The following is a 26,301-nucleotide window of genomic DNA, read 5'->3' as shown; positions in this document are numbered from 1 at the left end:
TTGATTCACTATACATTGCAGTCCATGAGGAAACTACCAATACAAATTTGTACGGGTAGAGTATTAGTTCGGACAGAGTGTGTGTGTGTGTAAGTGTGTGTGTGCTGTTCTGGCTTTAATTTTGCAATTTATGTTTTATTTATTGCTTTATTTCAAATAAATAAATACATCTTCATGTTTCGGCTATTTAGTTATTTACTCTATGTTTGTATTTGTATACAAAAGAGATAATAAACAATTACTGTTACTTTATGAAATCAAGTTCCTTCTTTAAAAAGACGTTGCAGTAGCCTAGGAAGCCATTATTTAGGTCCGTTAGACTTGTCTCGAAAAAATTAGATAAATATTGCACATACGCGCATCTTTTTTCGTGTCTACAGCCGTTTTCACACAAAAAAGATTTTTTTTCTTTCGTTACATGCCACAAAAGAAAGGGCGGGCCTTCCATTTATTTATTTCATTATCATTAAAGATAATGTGCATTCTTTCTCAGCTGACACTAAACGAATTCAAGTTATTGGTGTGTTAACCCGTTTTCAAATGACCACTTTCTCTGTGTCGCTTGTGGAATCCACGGATAAGTAGAAATGCATTGTGGGTATCAAGATATGAAATACGTTGTACAATTTCGTGCTCTTGATGACGAGGAGTCAAACTTTAGTTATTATTATAAATCTCGATTATTTTTGTCGAGATAAAAAGGTATAATCAAACTGTTAAATAACAGTCCCTCCAATGACGGCGCCATCGCTATCCGACCTTGCTTTATAACTAGCCGACCAATCATAACAGCGCTATCTCAACGCTTTTGAGACTTCATATCACCTATGACGTCATTTTCTAATTTCAACATGGCTGCCTCGGTGGCAAGATCGCTATTGCTCGGTGGAATTGTATTTCTTTTACTGAATCGAGGGTTTGCTAGAATACACCAAACTTTGAAGCTGCCTGTAAGTATACTTAGTTGATATTTTATCATTTTGGAGTGAATTCATGGGATTTGGGAGTAATTTGGACCGGAAATGAAAAAGTGATACGTGGAGCCCAAACTGTCAATGTTAGTTGTTACACTCACTCACTCAGAGTCACACACAGCCCAGTCATACCGAGCGACCGGTGAGTCGCCGATCAATAATAATATTTCGTATGATCTGCCCGTGACTTTCGATATACATTTATTTTCGGCTCTTTTAAACATTTGTTTTAACGTCAAAACAGCTAATGAAATCGCCATTTCGTTGAAGTGTTCTCAGTCAAGTTTCCAGTTCAATTTGGTGGCGAATGTCCTCATTGGAACGGGTTGTTTTTTTAAGAATATTAAATCAGTAACAAAATAAAACCGCGCTCATGGCTTCTACACTACTACGCTCTTCTGTTCTTGAATAAAATATAATATCCGTACGAAATTCCCACATGATGTAGCTAATCTCCCAGGGTGTCACTCTCACAATGTTTTGTCTTGTGTTACGTGTATATCGTTCAACATAATACCGAGCAAGAAAGGAATCGGAAACCACTTCCTGCGAGCTAAATCCATCTCTGCCAGGTCAAGCATGGTGATATCATGGAGGTCTCTGCTACCTCCATGGTGATTTTGAGTGATTTGACCTTGTTGTACCATGGACAGTAGGGGGGGGACTCCACTGTCGACTGTCTATGGTTTTACCCGTGTGTGTTATAGCAGTCTGTCACAGTGTCTTCTGAACACCATGATTTTTACTCAGCAGATTGAATAACGTGAATCATGGAGACAGCACAGTGTGTGCCATCTCTAAGACTCTATGCTTGAACGAACAGAAACTGAGAAGGAAATAATATATTCTACTGAATTTTTGAAGGAAAATGTTGACAGACTCATAATCTCGTTAACGGCTAAACCTGTTTTCACATAACTTAATAATCAAGTATATAAGCCAATAGCTGCAATGATTTTGTGCTCACAATTTTTTGTAAATATGGTGTTGTCAAATCAGAGTGTACTGGGTAGTTATTAGTTCCCTTCAGTTCCTGTAAATCCCTGTACTATCTGGAGCATTGTATAAAAGCAACGTGTTGAACTATCTTGAATTATCTTGCCAGGAGACTTTATGCATAGATGTTAAGTCCACTTCACAACTAAAAACGACACGAGCTAGTGTAACCAATGAAATGCAGAAGTCTACAGCTGTGGCTCAGTGTTGTACGAGATGTTGATGAAAATCATGATAAATACATTGGTGAATACTTGAGTTACATAGAGAACTTCTTTGCTGCTCGGCAAGTCACCGGCCATGTTAGAACAGTGTTTTTGTGAATGATTTGAAACAACCCAGCATGTCAATGTCCAGGTGAATTCAGTAACAGTTTTGCTGTCCCCAACAGTTCATTTATGATCATTAGCTAGACACAAGCTATTTACTTATTTTGACGAGGAACTGACCTGCTATTGCCCCTCCCCAAAAAAACAAAAAAACTTATCCACGAAGGAGGAATATCGGCAGTGAAATCGTCCACTTCTTAGAATCGTCTATCAATGACAATGTGCTACATAAACCTATTTGCCAAAAATTTGAACCACCTGTCCCCAAACATGAATTCTTTGTCATACAAAGGGACAAAATGACTAGCAAAATCATGGAATATTTACCCCTGAGGCAGTTCCTTGACAAAAACTCTTTAGAAAGCCGTATCTGATAGGAACTCTGTAAAGCAAAAAAATCAGCATGCTGATTCTAAAGCTACAGATACAGTTCTATGTGATTATCAACTGTAATGGTACTGTTCTATTTTCAAATCGTACGCATGTCACATAGCATGTGTACACACAAACGCAGTTGCAAGCATCTGTTCATGTACCGTACTGCCATAATCTCAGAAATAAATGTATTTTTAAGTATGTCAATAAAGTTCATTTGACCAAGGAATTTCAACGTACCATCATATCTGCTTTATATACGAATCATCGTACATTGAATAATTTGAAAGTGTTAACCAAGATCTCAAGGTATCTGTTCAGTCAGCATGCAAAGTAATCCCTCCATATGTACCAATTACATCCACTCCCTCCACAGCATGATAATTTGATATTCACATGATTCTGAAGTTTATCTGATCATTTTATTTTCATCTTCCATGGTTTCAGGGAGAAGAGCGGTCACAAATTGACCTTAGTAAGTTTGGATTTCTGAAGGGTGGATCCCTGAAGGTCAACTTGACGTCTTTGTTGATACCAGTAGAGGCTTTAGAAGCAGAGAAGTTTGGCTTCTCACTCGACATGAGTATCAGTGATGGAATTTCTTCATATCTGGTGAGTTTAAACCAAGCAGCACGAGAAATACAAGTAACATGCTGCAAGTAATAGGTACACAGTAAGTTGTTGGTTTTTATGTAGTGTTTGTCTGTAAGTGTCGTGGATTATGTGTTTTCTTGTGTGTTTTGAAGATCCAACTACTGTATTCATGGTACACATATTTGGTGCAAACCCAGTTTAACATTTATTCAGTACAAACCCAGTGTAACATCAAGGATAAACAATACCATTTTGTCAGGAGCAAGATCATCCTTCCATTCATCCATACATCTGTTGCATGATGGATGTTCCGGATGTCTATACATGCATATGATCATTACTGTTGAAACAGTTCAGGAAATTGATGCATGGTTTGATACTACAGGTTAAGCTACGTACAAAAATGTTTAAAATTGCTTTCTCTTGATGCACATACCGCCACATTCAGCACCAAGGCCTATGATGAAAATGTGACTTCAGAACCCTACCCTCATTTACTGATATGCCAGTGAAAACATCAATTAGCACATACCTTCCTTAAACATCCGTGATTGTAAGAAAGTACAAAATTCTAATTTATTATTATAACGAGCATTGCATACACACTAGCACGAGGGTTTCCTAAAAGGCAGAGGAGGAATGCTGTTTATATTCATGTCCACTCTTTTCAGTGATCTTGTTTTTCATTCAGAGTTGTTTGCTCCCATTTTTATTGCGTTCTTGTTCAATTTTCGTATTTAAAAATCTGTCACAGTTATTGTTCTGTTGTGGGGGTGGTTAAAACAAAAAATGATTTGTACCTAAAATGTCCTTCCTATTTGATTGCTAACATAATTATTGTTTGGGTGCATGTACATGTACAGTACATGCAGCTACCTTTACAAGCCAGTTTTATCCACAAACAGTCCTGCATTATTTGCATTGTATTTTATTGCCAGCTCTGATCAGAGTCTACATTGAGTAAATAACGTTAAATCCAAAATTGGAAATTGGATTATTTAAGTCAATAATGACAGACTAACAAGTAATATACAAATGTCAACAAACATGCATCGGTGCCACATGTTCATTGTGCAGTGCAATGGTTTGCGACGAGAAAAGCAGGTACATGTAGGTCTCATTCAAAGATAACCCTTTTCACCACCATGGTTTAACCCAAAGCCACTGTGGGACAACTGAAGGTTAGTAGACACACCTTTGGTTGCAAAGTGAACAGGATTTTCGTAGGGGGCCTGTAAATAAAAGTGATGGTATGAGTGGACTCCCTAGTTTACTAAAAATACAAACACAATTTGTTTGTGCCCACCAATCTTCAGTCTTCCCGCCACTTATTCCTGTGAGGAATATAGGCCCACATGTACACAGGGAAAATGGTAGTGACTATGTTGAATTGTCTTATTTCATCATTTGACGTTACATGGTATGTAATGTTGAACAAGATGTGTGTACATTTGCATGTAAGATGGCTGCAAGAATGTTGAATTTACACTTGAATTGGATGTGCTCTCTCACAATTCGTATGTAAACCCCATCTTACCTCAAGAGGTGAAGTTGGTTAAGGGTAGCAAATGTGAAAATACCTCTCACAGGCAATGAAATAGATGTAACTATGTTACCGTGATGAAGTTTTACACTGTCCATGGCCAGTATGGTAGAGCAATTGTCCACAGGAAATGAAAGTAATGTGCAGATCATACAATTCATTTGAACAAAATGTCTTTTTGAGATAAAGTTGAAAGCTGATGCATGTTACTGATTGTGTGGAACAGTCTGTTAATCTTTTACATGTAATTTGTAACATTATATTGTATGCAGCTCCATTTTCAAGCAAAAACACACCATAAGGTTTATTTCCGCTGTAAAAATCTGCCAGCATTTCGAGTTGACAAACAACCATCATTATGAGATGTGGTAATGTGGATTGCGATGGAGTCATTTGCTGAAATGTTGGTTTACAGTTCATCCATAAAACATCTCCCATCATCTACAATTATGTATTATCCAAGGAAAAAAATGCTTCTGTATCAAAACGTATTTCAGACCTTCAGGGCCTCATGTCCAACTCGGAATGCCATAGTTTTGCCTCATCTCAGCATTCACAAGTCTATTACTGTATCAGAGACAATTCATGGATTTGTGTTGCAGGAGAAACACACAGATGAGTGCATGTTGTCGAAACGATGGAGTCACGAGGACAAGAGAGGCGTCAACATGGTCTTATTCATCTTTGATTTCAAGAACAACACGTAAGTCAATCATATTGTCCAAATGTTTCCCTCACCATGAATACATATGTACAGTAAATTGAGTTCACAACTGGCATGCCTGTATCCTCATGCACACTAAAGTTTATATCACTGTTTGCCGTGAGATGATAAATTCATGTTTTCGTGTATGGCATTACCAAGTCTTAATTTCGTACAGGTGTACTGTATACCTCCCTGTACATGATGTACATGTACACTGGGTATAATAGATTTCATGTCTGCATTTGAATTTGTAGCAGTGTTTGTAGCTATGTAATGGGACAAGGCTTTACTTAAAGCGTCAAAGTTCTCTTTTGTGACCTTTTTATGACATCAAGAAAACATGGAAAGTCACTCAGTCTATGCAAAATGACTATGCTATATAACTGTGTCAAAAGTGTCAAAATTTACCACTTTGCTGAATGCAAACAGATGATTTTGTTTGTGACTTCTGAGAAAATGAATTTTTTTCATTTTTCTGACTTTCTTTCCTATGAAAAATAAACATTTTGCCACAATACATGTATGTATAAGGAAAAGCTGCTATCCGTATCTATATAAAAGGCATAGCCAATACATACTTCATTACAAAAGCTTGCATGAGGTCCATAATTTTGTAACAGCGTACATGTATGTTCAGACATGCATGGTGACAGTTACGCATAAACTTGAATTTTTAACACAGACTAGAAAATGTTTCACTGAATGTTTAATCCTGTCGGGCTGCAAGTAGAGTTGAGGTTGTGCACAGTTGACCTGTATTTCAGCTTGTTTCAAGAAGTCAAACAACACAAACTACTATTCATATCAAACTAAACATGAAAAAAAGTGAAGAAAAGGCTTTATCCCTTTCAATGGACAGCTAATAGCGCTGATCGCGAATGACGTCACTTTATCTCATTAATATGCATAAATAAATATTTGTCCGCATTTTTCCGCATAAATGACAAAAATAAAATGTGCTAGTGTTGGAATGGCTACAAAAAGTCACACTAATTTGTATGAATTTATGGTTTAGACTACAAGCTGCTACAACAGCCACACATACAACAACAAAGTTTGTCCTAATACTTCAGGCAGCGTTGTCCAAAATCGCGCACGTGCAGCTATATTTATTTTAGTAACAAAACTGAAATGGCAATCAACAGTGTTGTTCCATTACTATTCTGTTTTCAATGGTTGCACAGATTTGTAAGTTGTCAGTCATTTAGACATGTATAGTTCAAAATGCAGGAAAGTCATTCTGGCAAATGGGTAGACTGGGGCTGGCTTGCCCTCTCACCAGTAGACGACAAGTCCCAGACTCAAGAACGATGTTGTGCCCTTGAGCAAGGCACAGCAGTCTTCATTGGTGCGATGTGTCATGAGAAATAGCCACCTCATCCTATAATTAGACTTTGTGCCCTTTGTATGATGGAAAGAAAAAAAATAATGAAGTAAAGAAATGCATTTACTTCATGAAAAGATGGAGAAGGGGAAAGAATGAAAAATAGGTACATGTTGTATATACATGTACAGGGGTGGTGACTTTCAGTAAATGGTGCTTGAATATATGGGCCTTATGTTGTGGTTTAGTAGCAGTGTACACTTTGTCTTCTGTGTTAAATAAGGTTTGTCTTTTGTATGGAAGTTTCAAAAGTTGTTCACTTTGTTTGGTGAGCTGTGCAGGAATTAAGAATAAAGTAAATGTACCATATATTAGGCAAAAAAAAAAAAATATGTGCTGTTCCGATTACCCGACCTACCCCAATTTTATCCCCCTGACCCTAGACTTTTTAGAGCTTCGTAAACCCGGAAGTAAAAATAATGAGATATGAAAAAACGTGAAACGCATGGAAGTAATTTTAGTTCGATTTTGATACTTTTTGAACTGCTTCAATAAAATGCTGTTGAAACAATACCACGCATAAATTTCCGTACGCTGATTTTGCATATGAAAACCTATCAGCCAGTTGAGAGTTACGTTCACAAAAGTTCATTGCCGGCCAGCCCGAGAAGGTTTCTGTGTCACGTCATCTCAGTATGATTGAGAAAACGAGACAAACTGAAGTTTTTGTGTATCATATGAATGTCCATAACACTCTGAAAATAATTCTGATAGCAAAATTGACGCGAAAAATTGGACTTTACTGTCACAGAAACATGTTCAGTGCAGTGCCTGAAATTAACTTTTAGTGATGGTAGTCAGGCTGACTACCATTTTCAAAAGTTGGTAGTCAACAGAAGAGTCTTGGTAGTCAGAATATTTTACGCAGAAAAAAAGTTGAAAAACCTTTGGAATTTAGCCCTAATGAAATTGTCTGTTCAACATATTTTATTTTCAACAGGTGAGTATATCTTTAAAAATTGACTGACTGACTGTAACTTGTTCCGTATAACATACATAGTGAGGTATATACAAATACATGCATGTTATCGGTATTAATATGTTTGTTAACTTGAAACTCTATATGTTATGTTCAATAAAACAAATGTGTGATTAAAATGTAAGTTTTAGAACACATGGTGAAATATCATCGATCAATCGCGTGAAGGTGTAAACGTCACCGTGAAACAATACTCGTTCGTACTGATATTAACGTCAAACGATCGTGACATTCGAGACAAGCGTACGACCTTGCGGTTTTGAAAAGTGATTTTGTGGACAGATTTTGCAAAACATCGAGTGTTTCCGATCATCATATTTCAACCAAGACTCTCTGCCCAGCAGCCATGTCCTCTGAAATTTTCGTGTCACCTTGGGCTTTTTCGGAGTGTTTCCAATTGCTCCGTCAACATCATCGTGATCATTATCATCCGTTGATATTTTCAGCATTTTTTCGGCTGCATCTTCAGTCTTTTCTAATGACCATGACTTAGCTATTCCAGTGGCATTTTCACCACTGACTGCACCACTCTCTTCAGATTTGTGAAGAACGGACTTTGGAATTCTACGGAAATGGTTTAAAATGCTCATTTTACAGCCTCTAAAGTAAAGTGATTTAACGAGACTGCATGTGACTTGTGATGCTCATGCCTTGTGAAAACGTAACTTGTTTTGCATAAATGTCGCAAAAAATAGCCACGCTATCGAAATTTTTATAACACTGACAAAAGAAAAAAATGATACATTTTGGTAAAGTTTAGCATGTCTACACGTCTATTTAGATTTGGTCAATGAACTGGATGGCTTATGTATCGCGTGTAATCTGCCCGAATTTTCACCGGTAGTCAACCTGACTACCTCTTTTCAAAGTTGGTAGTCAGAACGGAAAAGTTGGTAGTCAATTGCCGCCAGACTACCGCTAATTTCGAGCCCTGGGTGTCAATGGGCCAGGTTTTTGAATTCAGTGAACGGACACTGACTCATTTTCGGGGCAAATAAACCCTAAAATTAACTGTCGGTGACAACCAACCTTTTTGTTTGTTATTTTCCGCATTCTAAAATGACTGAAAAAAAGCAACTGGAGCAAATCTGACATCGAGAAAAACTCGACTCCGCATTCAATTTAAAACAAGGGATCTGACACTTTAAGTTGTTCGTTTTAGCTCTACTGAGTCTGCGCACAAAACTACAAGACCAGCTACATTGTAGGTCACTAGAAAAATACAGCTCACTGGTTTGCATAGGGCAATGTTGATCCAAACTTACAGTAGTGAGGGATGATATAGGCACAGTAAAAAACGTGACAAACAAGCACATCATTTTTTTCAGAAGCTACAAAACATTCTTTTATAACTACAATAGATTTTTTTCTTGGTTTGTGTTGTGCAGACAGTTCAGTGAAAAATGAAAAAATCCCTTGTTGAAGGTACAGTGGGAATGGCTTGATGTTGTTAATTTTGATGTTTGAATGTACATTAAGCTCTATGAAAGCAGACTTACAGAATATGTGCAAACAAACATACAAAATATTTAAGCATGAGGGAATATGCTACAATTTTTAGGGATATTAATGCTTATGAATATTAATGAGCCGTCCACCACTCTTGGAAGCCCTATACATTCACAACAGTGATACCCAAATTTGTTGACTTTTGAAAAAATCTTATAGAGGATGGTGTTTGGAGCAAGCAGCTTGGATTATGTAAGAAAGTGATTTATGCCTTGTAGTATGTATATCACAAGCGACATCACTGCAACATTAAAAACTTACATATAAGATGTCATTAAATGTTTCCGTTAAATCCCCCCAAAATTTTAAAATCCCCCTCAAAAATTCCAGTAGAGGGGGACCAATCCCCCAGGTATAGTATCCTAGATAAAACACTGCATTGATGACAGTAAATATTGAGTTGTGTCAGTTCTTACAAGTCAGACTTACATGTGGATAAACAGTTCACTTTCCTGTCAAAGAGTTGTAATTCAGCCATATCAATTTCCATGGCAGTCTTATAAACCACACACTTCAATTCTACTGATGAATATTTTATTTTAATGAATTGGTATTCAATTTGAGTGTGTTTCATGAGAAAAATGTTCACTGGTAGTTTGTTTGAACGCATAGAAAATGCACATTGAGAAATAAAAAAAAATGAAAAATAAAAAAATTTTCCTACCTACCTACCCTATTTTTGAAAACCATGTAATCGGAACAGTACAATTTTTTTTTTTTGGCCTTATGTATAGTGGTATCTCTGATATGGTTTGAATTTTTTTTTTGCGTTAAACAATCTCAGGGTGATTGTGGAAAGACAGGGCGCTGCTTTGGAACAACTGGCAATTTATGGGCAAGAGAATAACAAAGGGAGATTACAGAGAGATGCGCCAGATGACCCAGGGGCTGTAGCTCCAGAGACTGCTGATGTCACTGTGAAGTCACCCAATACTCTCAAGCCTCCAGATGCTATTGGCTTGGTAGGACTGAATGCACCAGTAGGTGGCCCAGCCCAGAGTGCAGCAATAGGAAACCAGGATACAGGCACACCAAAACAGCCAGATGCAGCTCAGGGCAATAATGAGGAGCAAATTAATGATAAGGAGAAGGTAAATGAAAAACCAGCTGTAGGGCAGGACAACATTGATGAGCAAAATGAAGAGGAGCAGGAGGGGGATGGGAAACCAGCTGTACAGCAGGACAACATTGAAGGGCAAAATGAGGAGGAGCAGGAGGGGGATGGGAAACCAGCTGTACAGCAGGACAACATTGAAGGGCAAAATGAGGAGGAGCAGGAGGGGGATGGGAAACCAGCTGTACAGCAGGGCAACATTAAAGAGCAAAATAAGGAGGATGGGATGGAGAAGGGAACTGAAACACCGGCCGGAAATGGTAAAGTAACTGAAAAGCCAGTCGCCAAACCCACAACCAAGACTGACGGTGAAGATTCCAAGGATGCTACCACTCTGCCAGCCTTGGCTACATCCTTGAAGATGGACAAATCAGCAAAAGGGAAATACTCATTTGTAGTAAGTGTTTGACAATTCTACCGTCATGATTTATTTCTAACATCATGAATTTGTGTAAAACATTTTGCCTGATACACAAATGTGCTAGACAAATATTGCTCATGTTGTATTCATATTAGAGGGTGAAAGAGGTTGAAAGAGTGTGGACAAGCTTTCTTTATGCAGATGTCAATAGTAAGGTTGGATACTTCTATACAGGTTGTGTTGACAAGTTGGATAATAGACATTTACATATTTACTGCGTTCAGACTAGGAAAAATTGGAAGCATTTCTGTGACACTATTTGTGATTTGCAAACCAAGGGGATTAATGGTTGGAGTCCACATGTGTCCACACACACAAAATTAACTCTTTATTTTGATGTTTTAGCCAGCTTAATGCTCCCTCTCGAGTTCAAAAGGTGTATATGGCCAAGCATACAGCATTGTAAAAAGATGGCTGACATGAACTATGTCATACTGCCTGTTATTGTCAATAACTTCTTTTGTACTTCAGTTTCAGTGCCTTATCTTGCAGTGGCACTGATCAACTGTTCTGTTGAAACCCTTTTGTAGAGCCTTTTCAGCAATTTTTTTTGTAAACGAGGCTGTCCCTACAGGTTCTATTCAGCATTCTCTGTATACTTACATTCACCCAGACTGAGATAAGCTGACTGATCTCATCATCAGACCAGTTATTGCAACAAGATGTAGTGTTCTCTTCGGCAGCAATTAAAATTGAATGTTGGTTTTTGTTTGGTATATGTTACAAATACCTGTCGCGTAAGGGCGTTTATTAAGACGCCTCTGAAGCGGCTCAGTCTGTCCACACAGTGAGTTCCGGATAGAGTTAATCCCTACATTACAGGTCAGGCCGGCTAATCGGTCTCAAAGTTAAAACGTTTCAGAACCACTTAGGAGAGTCCACACATAACTTTTTATGACAGTATTGGACCAGAGCCGTTTTAGAGGTGTTTTAATGGCCTGTGTGTTAACGGCACTATTGTTTAGAAGATACTTATTCACCAAAAATTGAAACAGAATAAACAATACTGGAAATTAAATCCACAGTTACTGCTTCTTGAACTGTAATTGTGAATAAGCAGTCATGAACATGTGATTTTAAATCAGTCATATGCTTCCTGAGTTACAACCGTTTGGTAAAGACGGGTATTCTTTTTAGCTCATATTTGGTTTTATATATAAATACCAAAAAGAGCTTATATGATGAGTCTGAGTGGCGTCTGTATGTCTGTATATTTGTGGGTATGTGCGGATGTATGTCCGTCACACACAAAGGCTCCCATACTGCCAAAGCTACCATCTCAGTATTTGGTGTATAGGTAGATGTAGGGGTTGAGATGTGAATTTGTTCAAATGAACACATCAGTGTCAATAATGTGCAAATGAGGTAAGAAAAAGGGAAATACTGCAAGTGTGCAGGAGTGGTAGATGTAACTGAAACAGCTAATTGTTCATTTCCTCATGTCATTGTTTATGAACTGTGACATATTAACAGATCTGCTGAAACCATATGGATGTCTATTTTTGTACATCCATGGTAGAAAGATTCTCTGCTATGCATGTTGCTGAAGTTGACCTTCAGTATCTTAAGTTTCAGACTTTTGTCATTCTTAATTTTCTGGTTTAAATATTTCTTGTTGTTTTTCTGGTTGTACTGTGCAGAAATTGTCATAACATCAACGTATAATTTTCCTGCACTGAACAGATAGAAATAACACTAATTGTTGATCTTTGGTATGTACCAATTCTGATCAAATTTGAGCGACACCGTATAATTGCGGTATTTTTTATGTTTGCTAGCTTTGATTATATTCAGTGTCATGACAGCATTTGACTGTGCAGTCACATTCGCACCATTGCTCTCATCTGCACGTATCCTCATAAACAACATGCCAATTTCTGTTTCAGTTTTATGTGGATATCAACAGACCAGAAGAGGAAGGCCTTTACAACTTGTACTTCCACAACTGTCACAATCTCAAGGAAGAGAAAGTTCAGATTTCCCTTTCCGTAAGTGTACTTCCCAATTGTTGAATGGATCCTACTGTCTGTGTCTGAGATCAAACATGTCTGAACAGTGGAGTATTTTTTGTTGAGCAGTTATAAGAAGATAATTAAGCTGTGACTTTTCACAGTTATATCAACCATTTTAATCTTGCTGAGTGTAATTTATTTGCGTACTATATATGGCATGTTAAAGGTATACAGTCACAGTCATCTAAATATGCCCATATTTGGTCAAAGGGGTATTCCTTGGTATTCAAAATGCCCATGTGAGGGCGCTGTTTTTAAAAAGCGGCCACCCGCTTAAAATATGTGACTGGTTAGATTTTCTCTTTCAATGGTAACTGTGGCAAAATTGGAACAGGTGACAGTATACCTTTAAATACTGAGGTATTTAAAGGTATACTGTCACCTGTTCCAATTTTGCCACAGTTACCATGGAAAGAGAAAATCTAACCAATCACAGATTTTAAGCGGGTGGCCGCTTTTTAAAAACAGCGCGCTCACATGGGCATTTTGAATAGCAAGGAACGCCCCTTTGACCATATATGGCATACTTAGATTACAGGTGACTGTATACCTTTAATCTTCATTACTAGCAGGTACTATTGACAGTTGAATTCAAGCGTGGTTAGAAAGTTCAGTCCTAATTGATAAACGTTCTTGGCATGAATACATCTACAGAATTAATACATGACAAATACTAGGTATTTAAACCTGCTAGAGGGAGTCTGACATTCAGGTACACTTGAAGAATGCGGAGACAAGTATCACCCTAGGGTCATAATTATTTTATCTTACATTGTCTTAAAGTGAAACATTCCCCATAGGATAGTGTTTTAATGGCTTGATATGATGTATATTGTTATACATCTAGAGAACGATATAATTTTGCACGCATGAAAGAAGCCTTTCAGATTCCCTGTGCTGTAACATTTACAGTTTCTTGCGTCTTCCCATGTACAATGAATTCTGCAGCTGCTTCTGCACATTCACTGTTGAACAGTTTCATGGGTACCCATTGGATGATCAGATACATGTAGCTACAAAATGTCTCTTTCAGTGGGTTTAGTTCACTGGCTATCCAGATGACATTCCATACTTGGCCTATAAACCAGAAGAAAAGTCGTTGACAATGCATGAAAATAGTCAATACATGGCCCATTTGACATCCCAGTCATGAATGTAAGATGTACAATAAAAACGAAAATATGGCAAAAAATACTTGAGGAGGTTGGTGTCGTATGTTGTCCTGTGCTTCACGCAGGGCAATATGCTTGGTCAGTGTCTTCTTGCATCCTTAGTGGTATTTTTGTAATAACCTAATCGTATTCTTCCGTTTGCTCAGAGTGAATCAATAATGATGTGGACATGCTGTTTTGCATCACACACATGTCATACAGCTGTACACACTCGTCAAGCTGATTTCAAAGGTAATTTCTTCTGCATTGTCCAGGTTGCTATAGAGGAGGTCAACACCAATGAGAACTACCTGTCCGCCGGTGAAATCCCCCTTCCGTCCCTGTTTTTCACCATGTCTGTGCTGTTCTTCGTGACTGCCTGGGTGTGGCTGTACATCTTGAGGAAGCACAAGGAAGACGTCTTCAAGATCCATTACCTTATGCTGACACTCATCTTCTTGAAGTCATTGTCACTGCTCTTTCATGCTGTAAGTGACATGTACATGAATAAAATTTTAACTCAATCTGAATGTCTCCCCCAAGCGAGCAGTTTCAGATTATATAGCCAAGTTAAATTTAGTTTATAAGATGCCAATTTTGCGACAAATTTGCTGTTTAAACTGTCACCTTGGGTAAGTTTTACAGATGTTTACTTTCAACAGGATTCGTCCTTTCTTGTCAAGAGAAGATTAAGCAACTGATATTTGTCATATTGTATTGCTCAATCAAAGAGGCTTTATAATAGACAGCTAAAATTGATCAGTATATTCCATGTAATCTTTCTCGGCATTGTGCAAGATTTCATGACATCCTGTGAGGCTGTAATGTAACACGTCACCATCTTCAGCATTGATGGTTGCACAAGTCCTGAATGGAAGTTAACATTTCAGATGCAACGTTTTGTTGTATGGAGATTGACATGTTTAACTCAACTGTCAACCGACTGGTTCACGTTAAGTACCTTGAGTATGGAAGTCTCAAGAATGTCTCATTGATTTGTTGTTGAAAATTGTTCATGTACCCTTAATGAACATTGAAACGATTGGTACATGCAAAAAGGATTTAGCAGCTACTGCATCAAATTCAAATGGTTCGTCCCTTATCAGAAATACTGGACATTAAACACGTATTGTTATGTAGGATTAACTACACCATCAGCAGAAAAGTTCTAGCAAAGCTTCTTAAACAGAGAGCGAACATGTTGTTTAATGAAAATATTTCCATATGCACAGGGAAGGTAGTCATTTTGTCAGCTTCTTCACATATTCAATTTACCACATACAATCATCAATTCTTTGTTCTCTATGTTTCAGATTGATTACCATTTCATTGCAAAGGATGGTTTTCCAATGGAGTCCTGGGCAGTCATGTATTATATTACACATTTGTAAGTACAGTAACTACTAGTGCTAGCATAGTAGCAGTAGTAGTAGTAGCAGTGTTTGTAGTAATGTAACTGAAGGTACATGTACGTTTGTCTGATTTACTGTTGTTAGTAGATAGTATGCATTAGCACAGAACATTGAGCACAGGATATTTGTAGTGACCATGGTATCAGTAATCATCAGAAAATACTCTGTCATCATTATTGTGCATTCTACCCACGGCTGCTATGAAGTCTAGAGCGTTAAAAATTGTTACAAAATAAGACACAAATTTTGGAAGACTAAAGCATACTGGACCACACTGGACAATTTACACACATTGATGTAATACTAGGGGGGGGGGGGGTGTCTGGTTGGTTCACAAAGCTAATGAGAGAGCCTCTGTGAAAACTTGATTGATTTCGTAGTGAACTATCAGATGCAGTATTTCTCAGATGCGCTGCAAGCTGTAATCGACATGAATCCAAGAAAGGGGAGGGTCATGCAAAAGGTGTAGCCTACCCTCATGGGTGAGAATATTTCAGATAAGAAAAATACATTCTAATTTAATGATCAATTTAATCAGATGGTCAATTTCTCCCTTACCCAGCTAAAAATGAACACACCTATAGGCCAGTTTGCTATTGTGCACAACTTAGTAATAGCATTGTGTAACAGCTGTGTTCCCTCCAGAAGATTAAAACGCTTGAACTACAGATTTTGTTTGCTCAATATTTATGATGACAGCTAGCTTAGAAAGTATTTCACCAACTGACGTCAGTCTGTCTTCCATTGAATGAATAAATGTCCTATTGTGAACTCAGACAGAAAATTTAAGAAGCTGTGAATGAATTTCAAAAATAACTAGATGTTGCTGTCCTAAATATATTATGTTCAGACTTCATCTTACCCATAAGGCCATGCCCATTATGTTGCAGTAAATCATGGGGTATTTGAATATTTGTAATGGAAACGTTTCAGTGAATACAATAGCATGAAAAATTCTGCACACAATATTTTCATTTTTTATGCAGCTTTCATGCATTTGTCCTCAAAAGTTGTTGAACGCATTGCAAAAGGCTTTTCAGAGGATGGTCAAGTCATGATACTGGTGATCCCAGATCAATAACTTTTCACCATTGAAATCCCAGAGGGCAGCATGGTGGAACAGAAGCAGAGCAAGATTTGTGTAAATACCGGAATTAGTAAAAATCAATATCATTCTATTGTTGTATGCCAAGCTGACATGAACAGGGACAAGAAAAAATCCAAACACATTCTCTGTGCTTTTACATAGACCCTTCTGCCCTGGCTCTAATCATCAGTCAAAGGGACAAAGTCAGCCATTTTTCATGAATTTTGTTTGATGCAAGATACGACTTATATTGTTTGACATGTTGAAAGATACTGAATAAATGGCGACCATGCATATATATCAACTCCGGTTTTAGACAAATTAAATGAAACCATCGCGAAAATGAATTATATAATGGTCATGACCATTAATCATTTTCGCGATGGTTTCATGTATCGTGTCTACAACCAGGGTTGAATATAAGCATGGTCACCCAATCATTTAGTATCTTTCAACATGTCAAACAATATAAGTAGTATCTCGTATCAAACAAAATTCATGAAAAATGGCTGACTTTGTCCCTTTTACTGTTGAAATTCGTGTGGCATTTGCAGTGTGAACCCTGAACCGATGTAAACCATGATTCTGTTCACTTGTATTTTCTCTATAGAGATGAACTTTGCCACATGAAACATTAGATGTTATTCAACAGCAAAGTTCTGCTGGCCAATGAACTGGACTGAAAATGAAATGCTGCGAAAAAAATGTCGGTCTGACTTCCTGGCCACCTCTCTGAAAACCATGTGTGTCAGTTTCCATAACTAATTCTTTGTCATCTCTTTTATCCAAATGCAGACTGAAGGGTTCCCTTTTATTCATTACCATTGTATTCATTGGTGCTGGGTGGGCTTTCATCAAGCAGATCCTTTCCGATAAGGACAAGAAAATATTTGTGATTGTGATCCCTCTTCAGGTAAGATCAAGAATTCCCATAGCTGCATGGGGTGTATACTTCAAGACATTTTGATGTAAATAGGAGAAAGTGGTTGAAAAAAATACTTATGAAGTAAAATTGCAGCTGTAGTTTACTCACGTCTTGTAATTATTCATAAATTCTATCCTGACAAAATGAAATTCCTGGCCTTTTGCAGAGTAATGTTGTATATGCTATTATAAATTTATGTAGAACAGACAATAGCATCACAGACTGTAATGTTTTAAAAAATTGAAAAATTTTGCTAGTGCCACTATACATAAACAGTGTTCTCCCCAGGATTTTTTTACAAGAGGGCGAAGACGTGGTGCAAAGCACCACAAGCGACTGCGTAAGTGGTCGTGGGGGAGGTCAGGAGGGGGGTGTCCCCCCTCCTGCTGTTGGAGCTTTTGAAAACAGAGGTTAAAATGATGTTATTTGGTGACACTTGGGGAGTATTTTTTTCAGATTTTTTCGTATAAAAAACTCAAAGGAAAAGAAATCTGAGACAGTGTTCCACAACTTTTATTCCAGTTCACTGATTTCAATAAAGATTACATTTTTTGAAAACGAAAACATAGCGACAGACATACATTTATTCATCGATGTCAAAATTATCACCATAGCACTCACGTGTTCTCATCCTCCGGCCGAGTCTAAAAATAGGTCGTTTTGCTTTGGGAAGGAATACACAAGCAAAATTCTAACCTCCTATAAAAACTTCAGTGTACTCTGCTGTCCTTGGTTCGGCTCAAGCTCCTTGGCTCAGCTAAGTCGGTTACCTAATGCACGGTCCCTATGGAGGGACCGTGGTTAACGATACGTTACGGCCTGAGCCATGCAAATATGGCTGCCATCGATGAGTTGCACATGGGCTTATGATCTCGGATGACATCACAAACTCGCGAGATTTGCAAGATCGATGAGAATTACGTTTGCAGCCTGCAGGATCGACGATCACGCTTGGATTTTGCTTGTAAATCACTGTCAACTTTTTTTCCCGTATATTTTATTGTTTTATTTTTCAAAAAAAATAAATCTTTTTCATTTCTGGCAAGGGGGCGTTCGGAATTTACAAGAGGGCGCCACGCCCCTGTTACCTTATTCAGGGAGAACACTGATAAATATGACAGATGAGTCTGTAAGCGAAATTTGCCCAAAGCATTATATTAGAATTATTGTCAGTATCCATGGATTAACATCATGAAGTTACATAAATATTACAGAACTGTTTCATAAATATTTGACCTTTTATTTTCATAATCTCATCAAAGAATCTGCATTCCCCATCTAAAATTAGATTGTTCAAAATCCATCAACCGTAAACCATCAGAAAGTTTATCATTGAAACATCAACAATATTACAATTTACTTCAGATTTGCTATGATAGGGCTACGGTAACAAGTCTCATGTTAACCCTACTCATTCCAAGTCAATAGAAAAAAATCAGTATACTGTTGAATCAGTGGAATTCAGCAATGTTTAATATCCAATTTTATCATATACCTACATTCACGTGCCTGTGTAAAGCTATGGGAGGAAGCGCCCTCAGATCCGTGCATTTTTTTTACGTATCACGCCCCAGCCCAGTGCCCAAATATGGGCAATCGCGTGCAGTTCTGAACTACCTCGATTCTGGTTACTACGCGCGTTGCTATCCGCAAACGTTCCATTTGTATACAAAGCCAGCGCGAGATTAGGAAAATGTCTGCTCGCTCAGATCGTAGTTGCGCATGGACAGTGGAGCTATGCCGGTGACATCGGCTTTTATTTCTTAAAATTCTAGTGAAATACTGTGTATACTAAGTGCGTGCCTGTTTAGTATAAATTGCAAGAAACTGACATCTCGCTTTTGTCCTTCTTACACCTCGATTTCAACCTGGATCTCTGTTGGTCACGTAATAGTACGGATGTTGCTTTGCGCGTTCTAGAATTCTGCATGTAAACAAATGACGTCATTATGTATGTCAATCCGCGACGGGAAGCGGCCATTGTATTTATGAAAAACTGACACAAATGGTGATGAATTTTTGATATCGCACGCATTTTTATCTCCTAAACAATGTTGAATATTATGTAAACTACATATTTATCATTCCATAAGGTATATGATAAAACCTTTACGGCCCTGATACGGCTTTTGCGGCCCTTGGTCGTACGGCTTCCGCTGTACGACCTCGGGCCGCAAAAGCCGTATCAGGGCCGTAAAGATTATAATAGCTAGCCAATTCCAGTGACACACACCATGATGTTGTGGATTTTTGGAGACTATATCTACAACTGCCAAGCTGAGCACAAGTACATTACATTCTTGCATAAGTGACATCCAAAGTCAGTGAAAAAAGGTTTACGCTACTTATTACTGGCGTTAGAGGATGGTGGGCGACAGGCTCAGCAGGATAAGTGGAAAATAGATAAATTGACGTGCTCACATACAAATTTTTTTTTGTCATAGGTATTGTCTAATGTAGCATACATCATCATAGAACAGACTGAAGAAGGTAAATCGCAGTACAGCACGTGGAAGGAGATCTTTATCCTGGTAGATTTGCTTTGCTGTGGTGCTATTCTCTTCCCTGTGGTCTGGTCAATACGTCATCTACAAGAGGCCTCATCAACTGATGGCAAAGGTAAGACAGAGGCAGAAACAGACACACAGTGAGACTGAAATTGAAATTTTCAATAGATTGAAAGGTGGTATGATAGATAGAGAGATATGGACAGGTAAACTATAAAATGTGCATTTGGATGTGTCGTAATATCATATGCCATGATGTGGCTGTAGATTTTCTGAAGGCTAACTGGAATGAAGCTAGTATTGAGAAAGGCATGAATTACTATGAAGTCATATTAGTGGGAAAATTATGTTGTTCGGTTTTGGTACTTTATTTGGTTTCATTTTTGTTGTAACCAAATTACTGTAGTTGTAACAATATGATTGACTTGGGATATACTGTAGGGGAGGTCAAGGAAAGACAGATATCGGAGCGCAGAGAAAACCCTTCATGGAGTGAAGGCTACTGCAGTGTTCTATTGATGCACTGCAAAAGAGAAATCATATGTCAGTGATTTAAACAAAACCGTACAGAATGGTGTGTAGGAAAATATGTATTTCCTTGCTTCTTGATGAATATGGTTTTGTGTACAGTAGTGGGTAATAGAGACTTGCTATTTTATCACTTCATATTTGCAGAATAACAAGTCATTCAGTTAGACTCAAAGATATCCATTCCTTACAACTTACATCAGTGTTTTCTCTGTCGTTTTACAGCAGCTATTAGTCTAGCTAAGTTGAAGTTGTTCAGACATTTTTACATCATGGTAAGTGTCATGTCCCAACTCACAGAGAACTGGTTTCTTCCAACTGTGTTTTGTTTGCTGAAATTGTGTGGTTGTTGCAACAATGGTAAAAAATAATATCATATTGTATGCACCATTAATATCAGTTATTGCAATTTTTGTTTGTGCCTAAGCCATGTACATGTATTATTCTCGCTTCAAATGTTTGTGTATCTCTCTTAAGATAGAATGCGCCTCCGGGACAGATAATTGTGCTCTCAAACTTTTACAATTCTCTTTTAGTCTACCACTTGTGGGGACTCACTATAAAGCCGTTAGAGTTAGAAATATTTTCATTATATCAGTTTTTGAAACTCAAAAATTTTCCAAATAGAGTTTATGCAAGGATGGCAGCCATTTTGAATTTCAAATATCCGTAAATGTTACGGATGCACTTTGCATTGCTTTTGCTTTTCATTTAAAGATTCCTCGAGTCTTGAAATTAGTTTATCTAATTCTAAGACAAAGTGTCATTGGTGTCACCCCATGCCTGCACAAACCAATATATTTTTCTCTGCAAAAGAAAGAACACTTATTTTTTTACCTTTATTTTCTTTCAGGTTGTATGTTATATTTATTTTACCAGAATTATTGTGTACTTGTTGAAGGTAAGCATCAGTATCGCACAACAATTTCTCCGACACATCTCCTTAATGTTGACCTTTTAATTTGAACAAGAAAACACCATTTGAATATTTTCAGTGTATCAGATATAATAGGGCAGCTTGAAGTCATGATATTTATCAGAGTCCTAGCCATTCCACAAACTCAGAATGGAAGAGGAGAGTCAGGCTACAAGTGACTGACATTTATGCCTCTTAACCTGTTCACCCCCACTTTCCTGTGGACAAGTCCACAAACACAATTTATAGCAATGGCTTTGGACCAAACCATTGCAGTGAAAGGGTTACATGTCATCATCATCAGTCCATGTCCAAATAAAGTCAATGTTGCCTGCATATAAGATGACTAAAATTTCACCCATTATTTCTGTCTGCAGATTACAGTGCCGTTCCAATACATATGGTTGAATGATTTCTTCACTGAGGTGGCAACTTACTTATTTTTTGTGGTCACTGCGTACAAGTTCAGGCCGGCGTCTAACAATCCATATTTACAAGTTCCACAGGAAGACGAGGACATTGAAATGGACGAAGTGTAAGTGAACTATTAGGATACCATATGACATGACATCTCAATTAATTTCATTGTTGTCTTATAGAAAATACCTATCTACACTTGTCTCATGTTTTGTTCTTCTTTGTAAATAAGAAAACTGCATGCAAAGTTAGAATATCAATCTTGTAAGGTAGCAAAAAGGCTACGATGACCAGTAACATTTAGCCCTGAAACGTGTGATTAATGATATTTAACAACATGTAGTATTTACATGAGCTGGTGTCATAAGCAGATATTGAAATATTGCACATTAAATTTCAATAGAATTAGAAGTAACGCATAAACTAGGTAGTCCCAACTTCCTATGCCCTTTGTGGCTTTTGCCCTACTGAGTTTTGTCCTCCCAGCCTGATTAAGATTATTATAGATTTATAGGTGACAATTCAATGATTACCTCAACAGATGTGACTTTCTTTGCTTTCATGAATTGTTAAGTACATTTGTATTAGTTTGAAGAAACTTTCATGATTCTTGATGACCTTGAAGAAATGGTATCCCAATGATAACCTACTCAACTTCCTTAATGATTACTTTTATGTGATTTCTGTCTCTCCGACAGATTGACTGAAAGTGGTGCTACTGATGGCTTGAAGAAAGTGAATACAAATTCTGCAGCAAAACAACGAGAAAGCAACCACTATGCCTAAGCCCAGGGCCCCCTGTACTTCAGTTTTGGACAAGAACTTGTCTCCGACATCTCCTGAACTTGACTTTGGTGAACGTAAAGCAGCATGCATCTCCTTGTCGCCATGGCAAGCTGATAGCCTAGTGCATGCAGTTGGGAGATAGAGAGAATTTTGCTATACACTGTGATGTTAATACAGTGCTATACAGCCCCTGTTTCTTTCATGGAACAGTCCAGCTTTAATTAATGAACAATTGGATTATTCTAAGATGTGCAAAATGGAGGGCCTGTGTATCTAGGCTTCTATGTATGAGTAGTTTTGTAAATAGCCAACTCTCTTGCACTTGAAACATGTACCATTGCTTTGTAAAACATTTTATTGATACGAATTTTCCTACATCTGACACCAGATCATAGAAGTCAGACATCGTCCAGATTATAGGGATTGATTGAAAGAATGTGGGCAGTTGTAGCAGGTACACAAGTGTAGTTTTAACTCTTTGAGCACCAAAGTCAATTTTTGTCACCTTTATTAAATATATTCTAGCAAATTTTTTTCAGATTTTACCAAAATTTTGATAAAAAACTGTAGCAAATAAAATGCGATGTCTATTTGGTCCAAAATTATCCAAAAATTTACAGAAAAATCTGCAAAAACTGGTAAAATGTTGTACTAAAATTTTGGTGGGAAAAATTACAGCACTCAAAGGGTTAAATTCACTTATGCACACAGACTGTGCAAATGGGAGAGACTGTGTGCTTCATCATTTGACCCATGGAACCTATTTAATTTCTTGCTGTACAATTTCAAAACGTGAATAGGGTACATTTTGTAAATTTTCTTTTTTGAACCGTAAAATGTCTCTTCCTTCAGTGTACTTTGTAATACAGATTTGGAAGCTCAAGAGACAAACGTCAAACTTGCATACAAGGATTTGTGTCAGAAAAGTTTACCTCTGGTGATGTGTGGGTCATTCAGGCTCAAATTGAACTATCGATCTTGTAAATAAGAACATTTACTGTGTGCACGAATTTTCACACTTTTATTGACCTGTGTTGATGTCTTTCCAGCACTGACCATGAAGCATGAAGATCCTTTCTAGTAAATGTTCATGAACTTGACTTCATAATCTTTGTTCTACTGGCACTATTCAGTTATTGAATCACTGTAAATAAACACTTTGAGTGTCATGATTGGCGGCTGTGCACAGCTGAGTTTCTGATCCAAAAATGCTGCAGTCAAACTTGACTCTAGCATATTGATGGCATTGGAAAAATTTACAGCCTGCAGGTCATAGGTGCTGCAGGGAACTTTCACGTTCTACATGTGCAACAGTGGTGTTTTTGGTTCTACATATGCAACAGTGGTGTTTTTGGCATATGCTGTAAATAGCCCGTTTTGAAGCTTCTCAGGTCTATATCAAGACCTGTTGTGAAAGTGACTGGACGTCACTGTATGTGAAGTGTTTCAAATTTACTCAGACACATTAAAAACAAGTTGAACGTTTTTCATCTTTTTTTTTTTATGAGAAACGAATTCCAAAAGAAGAAATGGTGGTCGCTGTAACTTTAATTTTATTATGTGACCAAATTGATGAATATTGGCCAATTTTACAAATTTCAAAGAGTGAAGCTGTTCAAAATCTCTGAGCAAAATGGAATTGTTGGCTTTTAAGATGACTGAAAGCAAGGTTGAAATACAGCACATGAGAACACACATGTATATTGTGGTCTGGGTTTATTCAGTATCTCCTACAGCATTTTCTTGCATGTTAACAGTGTTCACATGATGACAACTTCAGTTCAACTTGAAACATACCCAAGAGTTATCTGTCTTTTACAATCTTTTAAACACTTGAAATCCAGCCCATAATACTTTTATTCATAGTTATCTTGTTTTTATTTATCTGGGAAAGTGTTTTGAGTCCCAGGTTAGTATTTCCCCTTAATTTGTTACTTTTGCTGCTTATGTGTTTGTGTTGTAAATATAGCATTGTAGAGAATAGTTGAGATGTGTAGTGTATTCATTAAATGTACACAGATCTTTTCGTTGTAAATTTATGTCATCATCTCAAATGGTCAGATGCAATTTATTTGAAGTTTTTTTGCACTTTGGCTTTGCTCTGGTGTATTTGAACATCGTCTAAATATAATTTGAAAATTTTGCAGTTGCTCATTGTTTCTTTCAAATATGAGAGTATCATCCATTCCTCCGTCGAAGTACAGTGTCTTTGTACAGTAGCAGTTAGTGTCTTTTGTATAATCTTTGGTATTGCTTTGCTTCAAAAATGACAACTCGACTGTAACATAAGTTGTGGTTAAGTTGTTCAGTTAGTAAGGAGATGTGTCAACAGTCGTCCCACACTGAACATTTAATCCACACGTGTGTGTGTGTGTGTGTGTGTGTGTGTGTGTGAGAGAGAGAGAGAGAGAGAGAAGAGAGAGAGAGAGAGAGAGAGAGCATGCATGTTTGTGTGTGTGCTTTACTTCAGCTGTGCACTGATTGACTTTATGCTCCACATATCAAGATACTGTCATACCTACAGTTTAGAAAATGCCTGTCGGATCTAATTTTCACGCAGGTGCATTTTACTGGGACAGTCTTGTAGGGCAACCAGCTTAGTGAAGGTTGTCAAATAAAGCAGTGTATCTAATTTCTAAACAATGAAACCTGTCTTTTTTGTCCATTCAAAGAGCTATTACAAATATACTTCTTTCATGAAAATATGTGATGTTCTCAGACTCTCTTTGTTTGTGTCTGGAGTAATCAGTGACTTACCGCATGTATACTGTAGTCAGACCTGTTTTAAAGGTCACCCTCAGAGAGAGGTCACTCTTTATGTTATTCATTTCATAGAGGTTGTCTCTTCAGGGTGTTCACCTCTTCATAGAGGTCACCTCTACATAGAGGTCACCTCTTCACGTAGGTCACCACCTTACAGGTTCACCACTTCATAGAGGCCGCCTGTTCATAGAGGTTATGTCTTCATAGTGGACACTTTTTAGGTAGTCCAGTGAAGAGTTAACGTGTTACAGACTCTCAACAGAGCAAGTCACCTGTAAATTCAATAATTTTGTAGAAGTACCTGTATGGCGAGTGATAAGCATTTCCGACTTAACCTTTCACCACCATGGTTTGGCCCAAACCCATTGTTATCAGTTATAAAGGTGGATCTGTTTACAGGAAATGAAGGGGTGAACATGTTAAACAGAACATGTATAAACCCATTGATGGTATGTCACGAGATTTTGACCAGTTTACGACATAGATGCACGAGCGATAGCGAGTGCATATATGAAGTGAACTGGTCAAAAACTGAGTGGTATACAGTTGCTGGGTGTGATTTATCACTATTATATCATAACAGTATATTGAAATTCTGACATGGAACGTTGAAAAAAGAATTTTTGCTCTTGCCGAGAGCTCGTGCGTGTGCAAGCCGTGGTATGTCGTGAATATACCACGGTTCCTTTCCTGTCTTGACCAATCAGATTGCTACATTTTGCACCATCGATATACTGGTATGATATAATATTCAATATATCACATACCTAGATAGTGATGCCACATCTACCTCGCTACAGAGTGGTTATTTCCAAAGAGCGGTAAACATTTTCTTGGACCCTTCGGTGACCATTATAGACATATTTGACTGTA

At 37.6% G+C, this 26,301-nt stretch overlaps 1 protein-coding gene across 2 annotated transcripts; it reads left to right on the top strand.

Annotated features, from left to right (window-relative positions):
- The first annotated feature begins 799 nt into the window (after positions 1-799).
- LOC139114482 (protein GPR107-like) lies at positions 800-25,370 on the top strand. 2 transcript variants are annotated; one of them, XM_070676248.1, is made up of 13 exons: positions 800-950; positions 3,122-3,286; positions 5,414-5,514; positions 10,174-10,900; positions 12,811-12,912; positions 14,363-14,575; positions 15,401-15,474; positions 17,382-17,499; positions 19,956-20,130; positions 20,775-20,821; positions 21,400-21,447; positions 21,840-21,997; positions 22,578-25,370. In XM_070676248.1, exons 1-13 carry the CDS (start codon positions 828-830, stop codon positions 22,663-22,665), a joined length of 2,139 nt encoding a protein of 712 aa, XP_070532349.1. In that variant the 5' UTR covers positions 800-827; the 3' UTR covers positions 22,666-25,370. The 2 variants fall into 2 exon arrangements, with proteins under 2 accessions (XP_070532349.1, XP_070532348.1); XM_070676247.1 differs by having other exon boundaries at positions 20,772-20,821.
- The last annotated feature ends 931 nt before the right edge of the window (positions 25,371-26,301 follow it).

This window comes from Ptychodera flava, chromosome 16 (assembly GCF_041260155.1).
Source record: "Ptychodera flava strain L36383 chromosome 16, AS_Pfla_20210202, whole genome shotgun sequence".
Taxonomy (NCBI): domain Eukaryota; kingdom Metazoa; phylum Hemichordata; class Enteropneusta; family Ptychoderidae; genus Ptychodera; species Ptychodera flava.
Note: the sequence above shows the minus strand (reverse complement) of the source record. Positions and strands in the feature narration are given on the sequence as shown.

Excerpts from the sequence above, each read along its gene's own strand:
- LOC139114482 (XM_070676247.1), top strand. The coding sequence starts at position 828 with ATGACGTCATTTTCTAATTTCAACATGGCTGCCTCGGTGGCAAGATCG. Across the intron at positions 5,515-10,173 it reads TTTGATTTCAAGAACAACAC|GGTGATTGTGGAAAGACAGG; the intron begins GTAAGTCAATCA and ends AAACAATCTCAG. Across the intron at positions 15,475-17,381 it reads ATGTATTATATTACACATTT|ACTGAAGGGTTCCCTTTTAT; the intron begins GTAAGTACAGTA and ends ATCCAAATGCAG.